We start from the raw sequence: 17,689 nt of genomic DNA on the forward strand, positions 1-17,689 counted from the left end.
TAAAATTTAAAGTTGTTTTTGTTGTTAACATGTTTCGTGATTTACCGCAAGTAAACGTATAAAACTTTCTTTTACTTCTAAAATTGTGTATTAAAACCTGCTTACGACTTAAGAGTCACTTTAACGATATCAAATTGACTCGTTTTGCTTTCCAGGCGCGTCAGAAATTTGAAGCCGTTCCTCGTTGAATAGAAATCGTTCCCGAACCCATCAGGTACACATCAGAGACATAATAAATACCTTAGTAACGTCGTTTTCTCGGTCCGTGCTGTAAGTTACGGATCCTCGTTTTTCCCCTTCAATTTATGGCCCGCGCGCTTCGCGGTTGGGCCATAAATCGATGAGGAAAAACCTCGGTCCGTAACTTGCACTCGGTACGGCCCTCGAACTCGGTTAGTAAGAGGTCTTCGTGAACGAAGGAAAAGACTGTACTGTAGGTAGGTCGTACATTGTACGTCTGTTTGTGTTACACTCATACATATACATCACAGAGTTTCTTTTGAAATTTAAAACCGGCAGAGAGCTGTTTATTATTATTAAGTAAGTTTTATTGCAGATCACGAGGAAAGTATTTTAAGTTGACTACCACTCAGACAAGAACAGAAGCAGAAGAGAATATTACTTTAATACATAGAGAGTAATACGTGAGAGTTCTTAAACTGAGCGAGGATTACAAGTTATTAATTAAAAAGAATAAAATAGGCTTGTGGTTAAAATAATTGCGAAATTAGATTCATGAATCAGCGACACAAACTCGTATTGTTAATGTACATAAACAGTTACTTGCTGCGGTTTTTGAAGAACCGAATCAAAAGACATTAAAAAGCGAACTGACCGGAGTTAGTGCAGTCTTCTTTTTTAGGTTCCAGGACTATTTATATATTATGCATTCTCGGCCTCAGCAGGTGCGAAGGCAATTAGCGGGTCAACCAATCAGATCTCTCCATTTCTGCTATGTTTATTCTTCTTCGGGCCAGGCGGACAGCGTTTGTTATTGTTGTTCCCGTATTCCCGTCTTACTCAAACTTCGATCAGTCTGTTTGACGCGAATATAGAGTATCTTGAGAGTACGCACTGGCACACAAGAAACTTCCAGAAGCGCATAAAATAAACGGCGTTGCTTCACCGTGGAGCAGGTGAGAATATTTATAGCTTTTGTTAAATTCAATTGAATGGGACACAGCGCTCGACCGCTCCGTTCAAACTCACGTACAATGCCAACCGTTGATGAATATTTGAAATCAAGGGGATTTACACCGCACTTTGTAGAACAAGTAATTTGATAGCCCTCAAGTGACTCACCCCAGATAAAGCATTCCGTTTGATTTTTTGCTAACGGAAGCGACAATTTGACGCTGTGAGTTTGTAAACCAATTCGCTTACAGTTAGATTCGCAATTGTCGTTTTTCGTTTACATTTATCTCTGTTTTTGTGATGTTATAATTTAGTAAAAATTTGAACACGTGGTTAAGTTCAGTTTAATACTAAATTAAATGTTCCTTACATCGTTTTCAACGTACTGCGCTTGAAACATTGTCAATATTACGCCTCTCAGTGCTCGATATTTAAGACTGCGTACAGCTTTTAGCGATCCCTTCGAAAAGTGAGAATTAAAGATGACAAATTTTATTCGCAGATAGCAAATAACATATATTACAGACAGCATTGATTAAACAATGATTATTAAAAAAAATTGGGAAAAATAAACTGAACGGTATATCTATATGCATGTGCGAAAGTTAAAAATAACTGTTGGACCTGTTTGTGATGTTGTAGTGAAAGGCGGTGAAGATAAATTGAATGTCTCTCAGCCATGACACGAGCATATTTAAATATATAATTATATTGTGAGTTATATTGTTAGCGCTTCGCACTCTTTGTGTCCAGGAAGCTACATGGAGACAAGTTAAAACCCCTGATTTTTTATGACCACTGAAAACCTAGATGAGACTTCAAATATGATTGATAGATTGGGAAGATCTGGAGGAAAATATTGTGATACATGTTAATGATTCCTTTTCATTTTTCTGTATGCGATCTAGGCTTTTAGATCAGTATAATTATAATCATAAATTATTTCATGTCGAGAGGTTGACGAATGATTGGTTGCCCCATAAAAAAATATATTACTTTTCAGAGGTTCGAGCGGCGGCTGCCACATCAAAATTATTCAAAAGTTAAATAAAGACCTGACAATGCAGTGAGTCATAATATGCAGTTTGGCAGATGGAATCGCGAGCGTCTTGGCTGACGTGACCGATAAATATCGCCAAGGAAACAAAAAATAAAAATCATGAAAAATCATGCTACGAATACTCGGTGTGAGGAACGAATTGTTTCGTAAATATTGCTGGAAATGTTTGTTGGAAATGAATCATAGGCCCCGTACAAAGTACCCCGGAGAAATTTGAACACGGTTTTTCTCTCCGAAAACACATGAAATGTTTTCCGTCCACACTACCCCGGAGAAATTTGAAAGCGCAACGTCACCGGTCATTTTGGACTTGTGTTTGAGAAAAACTCGGGCAGGGAAATCACGTGATTATCGTGACGTCATCGTTTTCGTAAAGCTCCGCTTTCAACATGTTTTTCGTCCATACGAAAACGCAAAGCGGGTGTTTTCAAATTTCTCAGGTTTGAAGAGTGTTTTCGAAAATTAAGCCGGCTCCGTTTTCGTGACTGATTAGTGTAGACGGCAGGCCTAACCGTAGAAATAAAGCTGTGTTTTCAAATTTTTCCGGCGTAGTGTAGACGCTGCCTAAATGAACCGTTAGAAAGTATGCGAGCAGTATGGTCAGTTAATTGCACTGTTATTAGACTGACAGTTTATCAGCAAATTTGTACCCTAACAGTTTTTTTTTTTCGATCTTTTATTTCGCGGGCTTGTTAAAGAGCATCAGCGACAAAATGTTATGGTTTTCTGGCTCACTCTGATTGCAGGAGAATTGCAGAGAATTAGAGAATTGAAAAACATCATTGTGAAGTTGATCAAGCTTGCGTTTTTTTAAGCGGTAGGCGTTGTTATTATCAAAATCCGAAAATCCTAGTCTCTGAGTATTTCACTGAAAAGAATCACCTAAAAACGATTCTTCACTTCTGTCCGATTTGAATATGCCATTGAATCACTTTTCTAGTAAATATTAGTTTTCAGAACCTGCCATGTTCCACAGTTTGTTTGCTCAGTAGAAAATCTTGATGTGACAAGGGGTCGACAAGCTAGTTAGAAATTGCCCGCACTCAGCTGTCTGTTTTGGGAAGTTTCTTTTGAGCGTTAAACTCTGAATACAGCTTGTTTTGTGACGACTCTTCCCATTTAAAGAAACAGGCCAAAAATGGAAAAATGTGTCAATAAGAGAAACCGGTTCGTGTTTAACATGTTAACACTCTAATAATCAAGCCATTATCAAGACACTGACCAAGCAAGACAGGTGACAACAGAAAATTAACAAACGGAGGGTAAGTTCCAATATGATATTGCCTTGATCCACCAAAAGATGTCCTATTTACATCGAAACCGAAAATCACGGAAGCATCGGGCTTCATCTCGTCTTGTGACGCAGTAGATCGTGATATAGATCTGGCTTCGTTTTCATACCACACCCTGGAAAAATAGTGAATTGGCGTGCCCTGTTAATAGCACTAACAACTGCGGACAGTCTGTCAAGACTGCCCCATAGCTTGAAGCCAATTGCGTGCGCGTCGGCCAGAGCCGCCATTTTGGATTTAAAGGTCGATTGGGAGCTAGTTCTCTCGGCAGCTCTTCTCATGAATACCTCCACGAGCTTGCTGTTCATCAAAAAGTTCACTTGTACACGAATCGCCGACGTTATCTGATACTTACAGGAAGAAAAATTGAACATTTCAAATACTTCCACAGAAATGGCTCTCTTTTCCGCAAACGTGTGCGGGTCCATGAACGGAAGTTAAACTTTATTTATTTGTTCGGCTTTAGATGACGAAATTGTCTAAGGAAAATAATCCCACCTACATGTATAAACAGAAATCTGGCCGTTCTCAAAGGAATGCCTGGGATAATCCGTCTTGGTCTGATAATCTGTCTGAAATTATAACTCAGGTCAGTAAGGCTCAGCCCCTAATTCTACTAACAGGAAATGCTTGACAATTGACATGATTGAAATGCAACATGAAAAATCATCGCAACTGCTCAAGTTGCGTTCATAACTACGATGGTCTTTCATAAAGAATACTGACCTTATGTCAGTATATTTCATATATATACGTTGTCTTGCTTTAAAAGAGTTAACGTAATTAAATTTTTTATTGTCCAATTTACTCTCATTTTCCTCAAGTTCCTATTAGGCACTGATACACGCCCTTCCAAACTTTTCAGACCTCCTCATCTTGTCAACCTTCTTTCAGTTTAATTGCCAAAGCATTCCACCTACAAACGTTTTTTGATGAAGTCTGCTGAAATTCTGGCCTTCCAAGTCAGTTGCCTTCTATCCAGTTTTAGCGTTTGTCTAATCCATTGTCAGCAGCTTCTGACCTCTCTCCATCCCTTTGTTTTACCTGCGGTCCCGTCAAACACTCTATTTTGCTCCTTACTTGCCCTTGACCTTACCGGCTCTTTTGACTGATGACGCTTTAAAAACCGTATAGGGGATGTTGTCCGATATAATCTCTGAGCTACAAGTAAAAAAATTAGCGAGGAAAAATTTAAAATAGCCCTTTTCACGGTTTAATATTCTCATTTGCATTACTGATGTAATCTAGCATGTATGTGAGACAATTTCGGGCTAATGTGTAGCTAGTTTCGCATTCACGTTGGATTACATTGTAATGCAAATGAGAAAAGCTAACAGCGTAAAAGTTGGCCTTGCCGTCACCTCCCCCCTATAAATGCTCGCAATAGGAATGACCAAAATGACTCGCTATGACATGCATAAACCGTCATCATTAAATATGGAACATAAATCATTTCCGACTTTTTATGAAGTGACCAAGACAATGATATTTTTCCATTTCGTCAACCAATCGTGAAAAAAATGTAGATTTCAAAAAACATTATTTCCAGTTCAATAACTATGCTGTCAACTAAAGGTCATTAATAGTATTACTACCCATGCAAGGATTTAAAAGAACGTATATCAACTTTTAGCGAACCAAACTCACTCTGAGGACCAAACGTACCAAACTTACCCTGAGAAACACGCCATTCAATCAGATCGTTTATTTCGTAGTTCAAGGTCACAGTTCACCACCTTATGAAGTCATATGGTCTCTTTTCCTTGACGTCATTAAATTTTTACTTTGATGCACAGTTACGTAGTCGAATCTATTCAACGGGAATTCTGTTACGTTAATACAAATTTGCATTTTATGAAACGTCAAAGTTTAAAGTTGCTGCCACCTTTCATTTCCAACAGCAGACGAAATCAAGACAATAAAAAAAACTAATAAAAAATAATTATAAGACGATTGACATTAAGAAAGCCACTAGTACTATGTAGCTCTTTTCATTGTTTTTACCACAAAACCATTGCTTTGTTCATCGTGGGTAATTAGAATTTAAGAAAATTCGAGAGGCAAGATTCAGTTCTATGTTTCTGACATGATGCACAGATCTCCTGGAAAAATAAAACTTTATCTGAAACTGAGAGAAAAATCGTGACTCAGCCCTGTCTAGAAATGGTTCAATGACACTGCGAGCACAAAGCCTTATGGGATAGCTAAACATTTCACTATACGAAGAGTAGGTCTGATTATAATTAGACACTTGAGTTACGCAAACCAACTGATCACTACACAGTCACGTTAATCAAGAAAGCGAGCTGTGAGCTATACATATGTATCTACTGCTGATAGTGGTGCGGTAAACAGAACATGCCATTTCACCAGCGAAGGATTTCGCAAGCGGTAAGCACAAGTTGCGTTTCTCAAAAGCTTTCGCTGTGCGCGCATTATTTGACAGTCATTACGACTGTGATACGCTTAAATGGATTTACCGATAACTCTATTTCCTCACGAGTTTGCAAGCAGTTCATCTTATACAGACTCAGAGGGATTTGCCACAAGAAAATATGTTAAGTTTTCCCGAGAAAATTTCGCTTTCCAATTAGACGTTCATGTTTTCAAGACAACTATGTCCTCAAAATCACTGATTTCCAACAGTGTAGGTGGGCTATTTAAAGCTGTCGAATCAGTTGTAATGAGCTATACTATAATTATTCATAATTATCGTCTAAAGTTGCTTAGAGCAGACTTGTCGGGCACGAGATCAGAGTGTGCTCTTCCATTTGTGGTGTGTGTGTCATTTTATAACGAGACACTGCGAAGCAATGCAAGTGAATCGAATGTTTGACTTTGACATTTGTGACTGAGTTATTGTACTTCACATTTTAAAACGACAACGACAGCAACCCGACTCAGACCCAGCGGGATACAGATTGAATACTGGATACAGGAAGGCTTCCTTGTACTCTGTAATTCGCCTAGCCACATGGTCCTTAAGGGTCTGGAAGCTGTATTGAGATAAGTCTTAAATTTGAGACAGATCTCGTACTAAAGCGACCTGTTTGAGTCTTAGTGGACTGACGTGGATGTACACCCAGAAGGAAGGACAGTGCAAATTAAAAAGAAACTGAGGCTACCTCAGTTCTTGAGGTGAAAGTCATACGAGTAAAATTTCAACTATTGAAGGTTTCGCCAGCTTGAAAGTCGTCTCACAAGGTTACGAAATGAACGTTTCAATTTGGAATAGGTAAACGGTATCTTCAAAACTTCGAAGCAGAATTTTGTTCTTATGATTCTTGTTCTCGACTTAGCAGATCTCGCAGTCTTACTGTTTTTATGTAGTATTATCAAGTGAGTATTCCGAGTAACCGAGTTCCTTTGGTTGGGTGCTTTAAAACGTTGGTTTGTTTATAATTTAAGGTTATTAATGGCTTTACGGGCAGTAGCATTGGTGTGGAACAATCAAGTTAAATTCGCCCTCGGCAATAAAATGCTATTTTGGTCGGAGTTATAACACTTGTGGTAATCCCGTTTTAATAATTGCACTGTACTTATCAACTTTCTGAGGGATTTAATGGAAGCTAGTTGCCGGGAATAAAACAAAACCGGCCTCCTTGATGGTAAAAGAGTCTATTGGAAACCACTCAAACACAAGCCTGACAGTCCACTTGTGGCTATTCATGATACGTTTTCGCTTGACTAATCTTCAAGTATAAAATGAGAAACACAGTGTTCTTCCATTCAAAACCCTCGTCAAGGAACAATTGTCTCGTGTGATTTTGATATCAGTTCCTTTACTGGTGAGCATTAACAAAGAAAAAATTATCAGTACCCTCTTTTTCGCGCCATCCCACGGATAGTAGCCGCTGCAAACTTTGCGAATGGCCGGGAAGTTGTCCTCCACGAATGATTTTGTTCAAAAGTTATGTAATCAGGAGAGACATTTTACGATACAAGGTCCACTAATTTTTTTTTCTGATATTTTATCCTTGCAGTTTCATATCAGCTATGTGTGTATAAACTGTCAAGTTGTATTTAAAGTCACATGCAGGCTCCTTTCTCAGACCTCAGTCGGACTAGAGTATTGAGTTTTCTCTCGAGTTACAGATAACTGATGGTTTGCGTGCGTTTTAATTTGAACATCGATTACCCCATGTTTTATTGCCTAAAGCACAACAAACTTCTGAATTGTGGCCGGCGTCACACAAAAGCCAAGCTTTCCGTGAAACCAAGAAGAGTGTATTAACACCACCCATTGTGACAAAAACAGGAAACAGATAATTCGATTAGCCAATTTAAAATTTGTCGAGAAGCTCCCACTTAATCTTTTAACTGCCTCATTTACAACACCTAATCTTGTTAGTTAAAATCAAGTTTAATAATGCGACTCCAGGTGTTAAAAGCCCAAGTTAAAACAATCACTAATTCATACGCTTGCATGATTTCGTTCAAGAGTTTCATGTCAGTAGTTGTCATTATCAAGCATGTGTAAAGTTACTCAGTTAGTTCTATACACATTTTACAACACAATCACTTCACTGGTTGTTTTCGAAATTTGATGGCTAGATAATATGGCATGTTATTTTACTGGACTTGCGGTTACAATTTTAAATTTCCCTAATACTCTTGACACTCTGTCGTACTTTTTTTCCACTATTATTTAATTGGTTGACCTAATCATGTGTATGTCACCTTCAGTCTCGTTTCAGTCCACCATTGACTGATTGCATGACAAAGTTTACTGCACCATATTTTCCTGTTAAGTCGTTTTAATGGTTATATTGTAAAAGCCACGGAACGGCCTTTATGAGCCAATCAGAACACACGCTTAAGACTGTCCTTGATCACGGCTCTTTTGATCCGTAATTAAAATAACGCGAAGGCACATCAAACAACCCGGTTCTCTTTCAGTTTGGCTCTTTCTAGCGTCATCATATACGTGTGCAGTGACGAAGTTAATTAATATGGTATTTATTTTCTTTGGTCAGGATTACAAAATAATATGGTCCATAATCTCTCGGTTAAATAAGTTAGTAATTCAGTTCATACCAGAAAAAAATTTCCTACTTCGTCAGTTTGAAATATTTTGACTGTTTATTTGGAAACCTAAACTTTTGTTAAAACAACCTCCTAGCTTTATCATTACATTTCGAATTTTTAAAAGTTCTTTGAGCACAAATGCAGCTAGGATTCTTAATAGTTCCTGAAATATTCCTTTAGACTAGCAAAGTCTGCCAAAATTAAGGACCTTTTTTACTCTTTAAGACGATTATTTCTGCGCTTATACAACAGGCTGGCCCCAGCCAGAGTTGGAAAATCAAAAGTAAATCAGATCGCCTTCTGCTGTCACCACCATTACTGTCATTGGCTGTTTCGGGGTTTTCATCTTAGGAACCGTGAATTTGAGATTGTTATTTTTACCCCTCTGAGGTCTAGCTCTGACTCTGTGTCAAATGTTGTCTTTACCGACTGACGCAATCGATTTGTCAGTTTTGAAGAGGACTTTTTCACCGAGAAAGGATAAGGAAATTCTACAGCTACTTACACACTGATGAGTGACAAGTGAACAAAGTTATCGACACTATCGACCCCAGTTCAGCCACCTTATTAACGATAGTTTGCGTGCAAGATAATTTGCGTGCATTTACTACTAAACAGACAAAACTTAGTTATAAATGGATAAAGTAAACAACATAGAGCTGTGATAATTTACAACACTTTGATTTGCTTTAAGTCTCGTTACAGAAGCAAACAAACTGCTTATAACACAAAAGGGCTTCCGTGGGGTCTGCTAATTTCGATTCATGTAAGCTTTTGTTATGCACAGATATTGTATTGCAGGTCGTTTAACCCTCTCTATCCTAAGTTTGAATATAAATTCTCTTTCACCTCCGAATAATGGGTAATGTTATGAGAATTTGAAAGTACATCAAGACGATATCTCCTAATTAATTGGAGAGTCTTTGACCATCTCTTTGGTGTAGGTCGGCTGATAATTTTCTTGATTCTCATCACACGTCTCCTTGACAATGTATTGATATCGTATTGGGAAGTTTTGTTTTGATCACAAAGAACAGCATTAGACGATTAGGAAAGGAATTCATTGATTACTGGTCCTTTGAGGCCGTTCTCTTTGAGTATCAATAACTGCGGAACCCAAGGCTTAGCAGAACAATTTTGCCTAATCACTGTAAGGACTGTAAGGTTCTCAAGATCACATACATGTACTCCATTGAATGATTACGATGTTCTTCGTCAAACTTAATAAAATAAATCTGTAGACAGCCACAGCACGTCGGAAACCCATTATTGGATATTTTAATTAAAGTTCCTGCTGGAGTGTTGATTACTCTTAAATTAAAAATCAGTGACTCATGGCATGACCGCGACACAAGTGACTCCCTGACGTGATCGTCTTAAAGTCAGTGATACCCAGAACGCAAAAGTTATTTGAACACCGTTGAAAGACTGATAATAACTTAAGAACTTATATGTATTACACTGCACATTAAGTACACTGCAGTATTAACGCAGTCTTTCGGAGAGCAGTTTAACTTGACCGTACACTGTAAATATTCTTGTTTTTTGGCCATTTCAATTTCAGAAGGAAAAGAAAACAAGCAGCGATTACAGACATTACAAATAGACAACGCATGGTCTAAAAAACTTAACTGTGTTAACTTGACGTTAACTACACTAAGTTTTGTTCAACTGTCGTACTTCGAGACATGAGCACGGTCGGTCACTGTATCATGTGATTAACCTATCAGTTTCACATGTCCCATGCAACATTTGTTAGCATGCAAGCAAGCTCTCGAGACCTCCTTTACATGTAAAATAAGAGATTCTAAGGGCAAACTTGCGAGAAACAATGCACGGAGCATTGTACTGACAAAGGCGTTGCCTCTTTGAGGATTGCTGGATGGGACGAAATTGAAAAACTACACTATGTACCCTTTTCGGTGTTTTTTTCCAAGTATGACTTACAGACTAATTGAAGAACTAACAAAAGAAAACAGTGTTTATCTTTGCTAGTCCTGGTCACGTATGCTCTTATGCCGCCAGCGCTCAAGCACGACTCGAGGCTTAACACTGATAGTTTATTTATCCTCCAGGGTTACACAAATCTGTAGTTTTGAGATTTGGAAGGATTAAACAACAGTGAAAAGTGCATGTGATGGCTTTGAATGTCATGTTTGTCAGCACACAGTCTAGCCAAAACTAATTGAGAAGAAATATGCGGAACGCCGGGGTGAAGGTTACTTAGGCAGATCACGGCTCAACATTTTACTTCGATATATTGGTGTGTGGGTTCTTCTTTTGCTCTGAACAAGCTATACGTTATGTGGCGTAACAAAACACTTCATGTGCGACCGAAAGAGTGAGAACCAAATCAGTATTTTAATTTTACGTTCAAGTCAATGCTTGTCTCTGATTAGACAGTAAATAACCCAATGATAGGTCCTTCTGAGTCGTAGATAAGTAGGTTATTTTTTAAGAACAAGTACTGATTGTGATATGTTAAGAGTCCTTTGTGTCAAAAGCACATCCTCATCGTATTTTATCACGCGTTGGTTTGCTATTGAATTTTTTATTGAAGGCCTAACTTGTTTGTTGATCAAAAACCACATAGCTGGAAAACTAGGGCAAACAAACGAGCGCAATGGCGGGCGGCAAGGTTTGTTTTGGACATCACGAAAATCGACAAGACACGAGATGTGTCAGAATGTTGGAAAACTTTGCCCAACAAGTCGCATTCAAACCCGCAATTAATTCACAAAACAGAGATTCTGTAGAGGGACTTGATGAAAGGGCGAAAACAATTACCCTTGGGATTACTTTCAATTAGTGCAAGATTTCCATAGAGCTTGTGTACACTCGCGCATGCGTGAATAGTGCTGATTCTTACATGGGACAGTTTGTGTTGGCGTGCTATGTTACCGGGTATAATTTGATCATGTGTTCGTCGTATGCCCCTCGCAGGACATTATTCTGAGATCGCCGATACTGGTGACATTATGTGCTTGATGAATCGTTCTATTGAAGTCGCGGGACAATACTCTAATGCTTCAACAAGAGGAATCCATGCTGCCCAATAGTGCAGGAGTACATGAAGGGAACCTAAGGCACAGCAAAAGTAAGTCCTTGCTCACTTGTTTATTTCACTGTCGGCGTGGAAATGTACACCTAAATCGCTGTGCATTTCAGTCACGAAAGGTTAGAGTCTTCGCGGGAAATTTTACCCGCGTCAATCGATGGATATGACTGTAAGATAGAATACACAGTGTGCCACTAGGATTTTTAACCTCGAGAGCAGTGTGTGTGAGATTAGAATGCAAAAAAGCAGTTTCGTAACAACCTTTTGCTTATTTCTAAGACGAGAAATTTAAACGCAGTTTGTTAGTCTTTTGACCGTCGCAAATTATATGTAATCTTTGTTCATCGCCGAAACAAGAGCGGCAAGACCTATTGTTTTGATAAATCTATCGCGTTACAACAGGTCCGCAAGTGGTTCTCAGCTTAGAATGGCCGAGAATTGATGACAAAAGACAGGCCTGTTTGTCGTGCGTTTTTGTGTCGTGTACATTGTACGCGCTAATGGTAAAAGGAAACGTTCATTGAAACCGGTGTCATTTCTGAAGGAAATTCATCTGGATTTCGCGTGCCCTTAAAAATGAAGAGACCGTTGACGCTTTTTCACTTCTTCAAAGAGAACTCGCAATGACGGAAAAATTGGTTAAACAAACACTGTCCAAAGAACTCGCGAACGAGTTACGCTTCTGTGCTTCCTTGACCAATTAGGGAGCCCTCACTTAATTCAAGTTCAAACTTCTTTTCACGGTGATGTGTAAAGAGTTCTATCGAAACAATAGTTCATTTGCATATATAACTTAACGATAAACACCATTGGGAATTGGCTTAAAAGTCTTGCTTAGCTGCTTTCTGATAAACACTGGATGTGAATGTTTAAAATGCTATTTAATTTGCTACTGAAGTTTTCGTTGTTGAGCAATGCATCGGAGACAACTCAAGTCGCGTTTATCCTTTTGATGGCCGGAAAGAACATCTTTGTTTGACGAAAAGCCTACTGTTATTGAAATATACACGTCTTATCGCTGACTTTATCGCTATACAATTTCATGACATTTGACATATCGTCAACTTGCTTTCAGTATTTTGTGTCCAAAAGTATGTATTAAGCGTTTAATTTCCGCTGTTTGCTTTGAAAAGTAAAGAGTGAATCTGTGGACGCTGTTTGGTGTTTTGGGTGGCAGTTCGTTGTGGGAGAGCAGTTTGGTACTGTACGTTGTCTTCGCCGGCTTCAATCCCTTTGATCTCACTGACTTTTTTTTGTACATTTTTGAAAGTTCACTTTGATTCTTGTTTTTCTGTCTGATATTATGAAAATTAGGATATACATGAAAATCGTTGTTCACACATAATTTTGACATGCACTGCAATGATTGTCACACCAAAAGCTGGACAGCAGCTTCTGTTGCGTGAAACGGAAGTTAAAATGTTTTAACCGGAAGTGACATTTCGATTCTGTCACGTCACGGTTTCACTCCCTGCATTCTCTCTTAATTTCTAGTTGAAATGATATCTTGTAATCTCCTAGGAATTTTCTTAGGGAGGGTAGTAAGATTCGTGTGGAAAATCTCTCCCGGTGGGTTTTAGCGGCGAACGTGTGTTTGTCAATATAATCCTGAACCGAGAATTTGTTTCCTTGAGTCACGTGACGAATTCAAGGGCATGCGCCGAGCGCGAAATTTGATTTGGCAAAAACGGTTCGGAAAGGAAGAAGATACCGTTTCAACGGCGTTACATCATTTCCTTTTCAAGCATGCTGGTTTAACTTTCGCTGAAACTTTTACCACATTTTTCTACTCTAATCAAGTGTGATATTGCCATGAGAATTCATTTGCCTGGTAGAGGAAAAGGTGGGCATGCAAGAGAAGCCATTGCTTCGCGGCTGGGGCCGTTGGGCCGCTAAAAGTTGTTGCGGTCACGTTCTGAAGTCGCTTTTAACTTCTTCGAGAACTTTCTCTGTACTCACTCAAATTCTTTGATTATTTTCGTAGAAACATCAATCAGTGGATATGAAAGGTAAGTACTCTTTTCAAGTTCTTGTAAGATTTATTGTGATTTATGTCGAGCTTTTTGCGTAAGCTAAGCCAGATTCAATTTATCGAATGCCAGTACGACTGCTAGTACTAGAAAATGGCAAATCTCGACATTGCGCCCCTAATATTTAGTTCTCTCTTGGGAAGCTACTTTAGTTGTGAATTTTCAAGTGTTTTTTCGTTCAAATCGTTTGTACATATTTTATTGGCGGCGGTACTTGCGTAAGAACCGATCTAAAGTAAACAAACACGAACAGCTTCATTGTCGAGTGACGCGCAGGTACATTTTTGATGCTCCGAGGAACAGATGCGCGCCTTATAAACTCTGCGTATTGAATTTTCCTGAATTCCCTGAGGGAAAAATCCCTAGACAGGCGACATGATGTTCGGAACTGTTCAATCTTGATGGCAATATCGTTCGGGCACAAAAGGTGAATGTATATCCATTTACAGTAGTGGTTCTTTTGTAGCCTTTTGCAAAGGCGCTTCGAACACAGAATTTACGTTACTTTTGGCATGATCATTTACTATTTCTTCAAAACCGATTCACAGGAGTTATATTTAAGCTTCCTTTTTGACGATAAAACTTTGTCTTCAATTCCTATATTCAAGACTTGTGTTTCGTTTCAAAATCTTCATTTTTCCCATCAGTCTACGTACGAGATAAATTTGGATGGCTTAGTATACACGGTAAACAGCGACATCACAAACAAATGAAGTTGAAACTCAAAATACAAGAAAAGTTCTGAAGTTAGCTTTTTCAACTCGCGTAATAAAGGCAAAAGAGCAAGGAAAATGAAAGTTTTGGACCTTTATAAATATATTCTTTCTAACAGCTGCAATTTTGCAGCTATGAAAAGTCGCCACAGCTGAAATGTAGTCAGATCTGATTTTAACTCAAAAACAAAAACAGGAGCTATTTTGAGCTTTTGGTAATATTTTTGCCACAGAACACAAGATAGGTAAGTTCATTGTAATGTAAAATCTTGTACAAGATTAGGTTGCCAAACTACTGTTTAAATTAAATCGTTTTATATGATGTAATTTGATTAAACCCGTTTTAGTGGGAAAATTGGGAATATGGACTGTGATGCAACAGGTGATGCGGTGATCTAGAAATCTTATTTACTGAACGTTTTTTTTTTGTGAAAACGATTTTGAGGCATCATTACTTTAAAGGATAAAAGCATAATTTTGTAAATACATGCCATAGTTGAGGACATTTCTGTCTTGCGGATTATGGAAGCTAAGTAGAAATCATCTGTCATTATTACAGCTGTGAATGAATCGCAAATTTTTTAAAATTCATTAACAGATTATTATTATAAATCAACATAAAATGATGAATGGGTTTGTACATGTGTGTACAATGCATATAAATTGCCGAATGTGTGTTAGATTGTCATAGCATTAAATTGAGAGCATATAATCCTACTATATATGCTTGCATACTGTTTCCAAAATTGCAGTGGCTGAGGAATTTTCTTTTGGAACATGAAGGAAAAGGCTATTTTCTGTTTGCCCAATTTTAAGAGGTTGTTTTAAAGTTCTACGCTTCCTGAATAGAGACAGGAATTAGAGCATTTTATTTTGAACTGATTTTGTAATATCCCTTTGTAATATCCAGTGCTATATAAATTTGTTAAATATATTATTATTAGTTTCCCAAACTGTGGCTTGAAGTTTAACCTACAGAAATTTCAACTTTAACTTACAACTCCAGCCTTGTTTGAATTTTATTCCTTACGCATGTGTATTTTTAGCTGGTCAAGGTAATGAGTGAGGGGTAAATGATAACCCTGCTCCAACCAATAATGCTTTCAATAAAATTATAATGTTTTAAAAAATGCATGGATTTTATTCTAAAAAAAGTACAAAATGTGACAGTGGTTGATTATGCAAACATATTCAATTGTTATTGACCAACAATATTATAACAGGGCAGTGCTAATGATTGAATCATTTAGGATATTGATGAGCAGATAATGAACTACAGCAAAATATTTTGATATGCAAATTTGTTGCTCTATCTCGTGTGTAATGTTTTTGTTCGTAAATAAAATTGTTGATTCTATACAGAGATTCATACTTAGATTAGTGAAAAATGTAAAAAGAACTGCGAAGTAATTCCAGTACTGTTTTAAAAATAGGACAAAATATTTAAGGCATGAGCTTAACAGACTGTGGAAAGCAATAGCTTTAATTTTTACGTCATGAAGTGAACCACACTGGCATTGTTTTTAACATGTGACAAGTGATTTTTGATTTTGATAACAAAGAGTTTCCATTCACAGTTCTAACTGAAGCTCCTGCATGATCTGAAGTTTGTTTCTTTTCAAAATGACGACACAAAATCAGCCATGTATGCCGCAAGAATAAGGTAATGATCAAGAGAGACAGTCTGTTTTGATATAGACTAAACAAACTCTGATCTGATTTGATAAAATGTTTTCAGAGACCATTGAGCACAATTTGTATGCATGTCAGGGCTTTAAACGATTGAATCTTGACAAAACAGTGAAGCAGTTTGTTTTGGAGTTTTGGATTTCTCTACATAATAAATATAACTTCCAATAATAATAATAGCTTTTGTGTTGGTCTCACAATAGAAGGTTCTGTATCCAGCAGGAGCACTCATTGTTATGGATATGATTCGTTTGCTATTTTGGATTACAAATTGAATAGCTACCTCTGCTAATAGAAATTCTAGTCCGTGGGGTAAGAGAGGACGTAGCATAATAAGAGTTTATCAAAACAGTTTGTTTGGATACCAGATTGATATTTGCCAAGGTCACACATGTGTAAAGTCCCATATTCAATATCTCTAGTGGATGAAATGATTGTAAAGTTCCTTTGATATGCTGGCACAAACAATTCTTGGGCATAGCTGCAGATTAACTAGCAAGAGGCACAGTGTATCCACTTGCTTCTTCTGTCAAAGGTAAAATTGTGCATATGACAATGAATGAGAAAAAAATTGCAATCATCAATTTAACTTGGAGTAGTGCTTAAATTCAATTGATGTTGTGGTTAAACAGTGGCAGATTATAATGTTGAACTTCTTTATTATGTTATTAATTTGTCATCACTTGCTTTGCATTTGATCAGTTTGCATCTATTCCTGACTAAGTAAATATCAGTGTTTAGTATTGCTTTAGATTGTAGGTGCATTTTATTCCTTGTGTGTTTAACTGTCTTGGTAATGAAAAGAGAACTCCTGTGTCTTAACCTTTATGCCAAAGCAATTATGTCAGGATTTAACATTGGCTTTTTTGCAAATTACACATGTTTACAACAGCATCTTATTATGGTTTTGGCTGGGATCAGTGTTGTGTTTGTTTTTTGAGAAATTTTCACTGTCAGTGGTAGATGTTTTTTTAAAACAAATATTATTTCATTGGTTGAGTAATGGTTTGTAACATTTTACAGAGCTAACTAAAGCTGAACTTTCCAAAACTAAATAATTTAATATATAACTTTGAAGTGATCAAATATAGTCACAATTTCTTTATTTCTTCATACCAATGAATTTTGTTGTGGGAAGCCACAGAAAAAGGATTTCCAATCCACTTTATCCAGGGGTTTTATTAACGTTTTCAGCAGAAGGGCAACTGCTTGTCACAGGCGGCAAAATGTTTTGAACCGAACTTCTTTATAAGTAATTATACTTTCCTTGGATTGTCAAGCTACGCAGGGGTATTTATTACATGATTACATTTACCAGTAGAAGTTTTGGGGTATTCAAAGTCTGTTTTGGTAACTGTAACATCTGTGAATTAGAGTTTTGGCTGTAAGGTGGCCATTCAAACAATGCTCGACTGTCTGGAGTCTGCCAATCAATCCTGATCTTAATTGTACTTAAATGTTAGCATTTATCTTATTATATATTGTACTAGTCTAAATTTAAGATGGTGATGTTATTGAATGTGCATTATCCTATGATATCCTGAAATCAAAATGAAACTAGTATAAACTGACATACAACACATTTGAATTTTATAAAATGTTATTATATGACTAGCTCTGTGAGTGGGCAAGATGAATCAAATCCTGGGCTGTGATTGGCTAATCACTCGGGACTACCTGCAGTG

At 37.5% G+C, this 17,689-nt stretch overlaps 1 protein-coding gene across 5 annotated transcripts in view; it reads left to right on the forward strand.

Annotated features, from left to right (window-relative positions):
- The first annotated feature begins 757 nt into the window (after window positions 1-757).
- Window positions 758-17,689, forward strand: part of LOC145465950 (kinesin-like protein KIF15) — a 43,899-nt gene continuing 26,967 nt past the window's right edge. Inside the window, exons 1-3 of one of the 5 annotated variants that reach the window (XM_081449719.1) lie at window positions 758-1,136; window positions 11,458-11,611; window positions 13,557-13,581. In XM_081449719.1, coding sequence (XP_081305845.1) covers window positions 11,539-11,611; window positions 13,557-13,581 — 98 coding nt within the window. In that variant the 5' untranslated portion in view covers window positions 758-1,136; window positions 11,458-11,538. The other 4 variants (XM_081449720.1, XM_081449718.1, XM_081449722.1 and 1 more) reach the window with 4 other exon arrangements.

This window comes from Orbicella franksi, chromosome 13, assembly GCF_964199315.1.
Source record: "Orbicella franksi chromosome 13, jaOrbFran1.1, whole genome shotgun sequence".
NCBI classification, from domain to species: domain Eukaryota; kingdom Metazoa; phylum Cnidaria; class Anthozoa; order Scleractinia; family Merulinidae; genus Orbicella; species Orbicella franksi.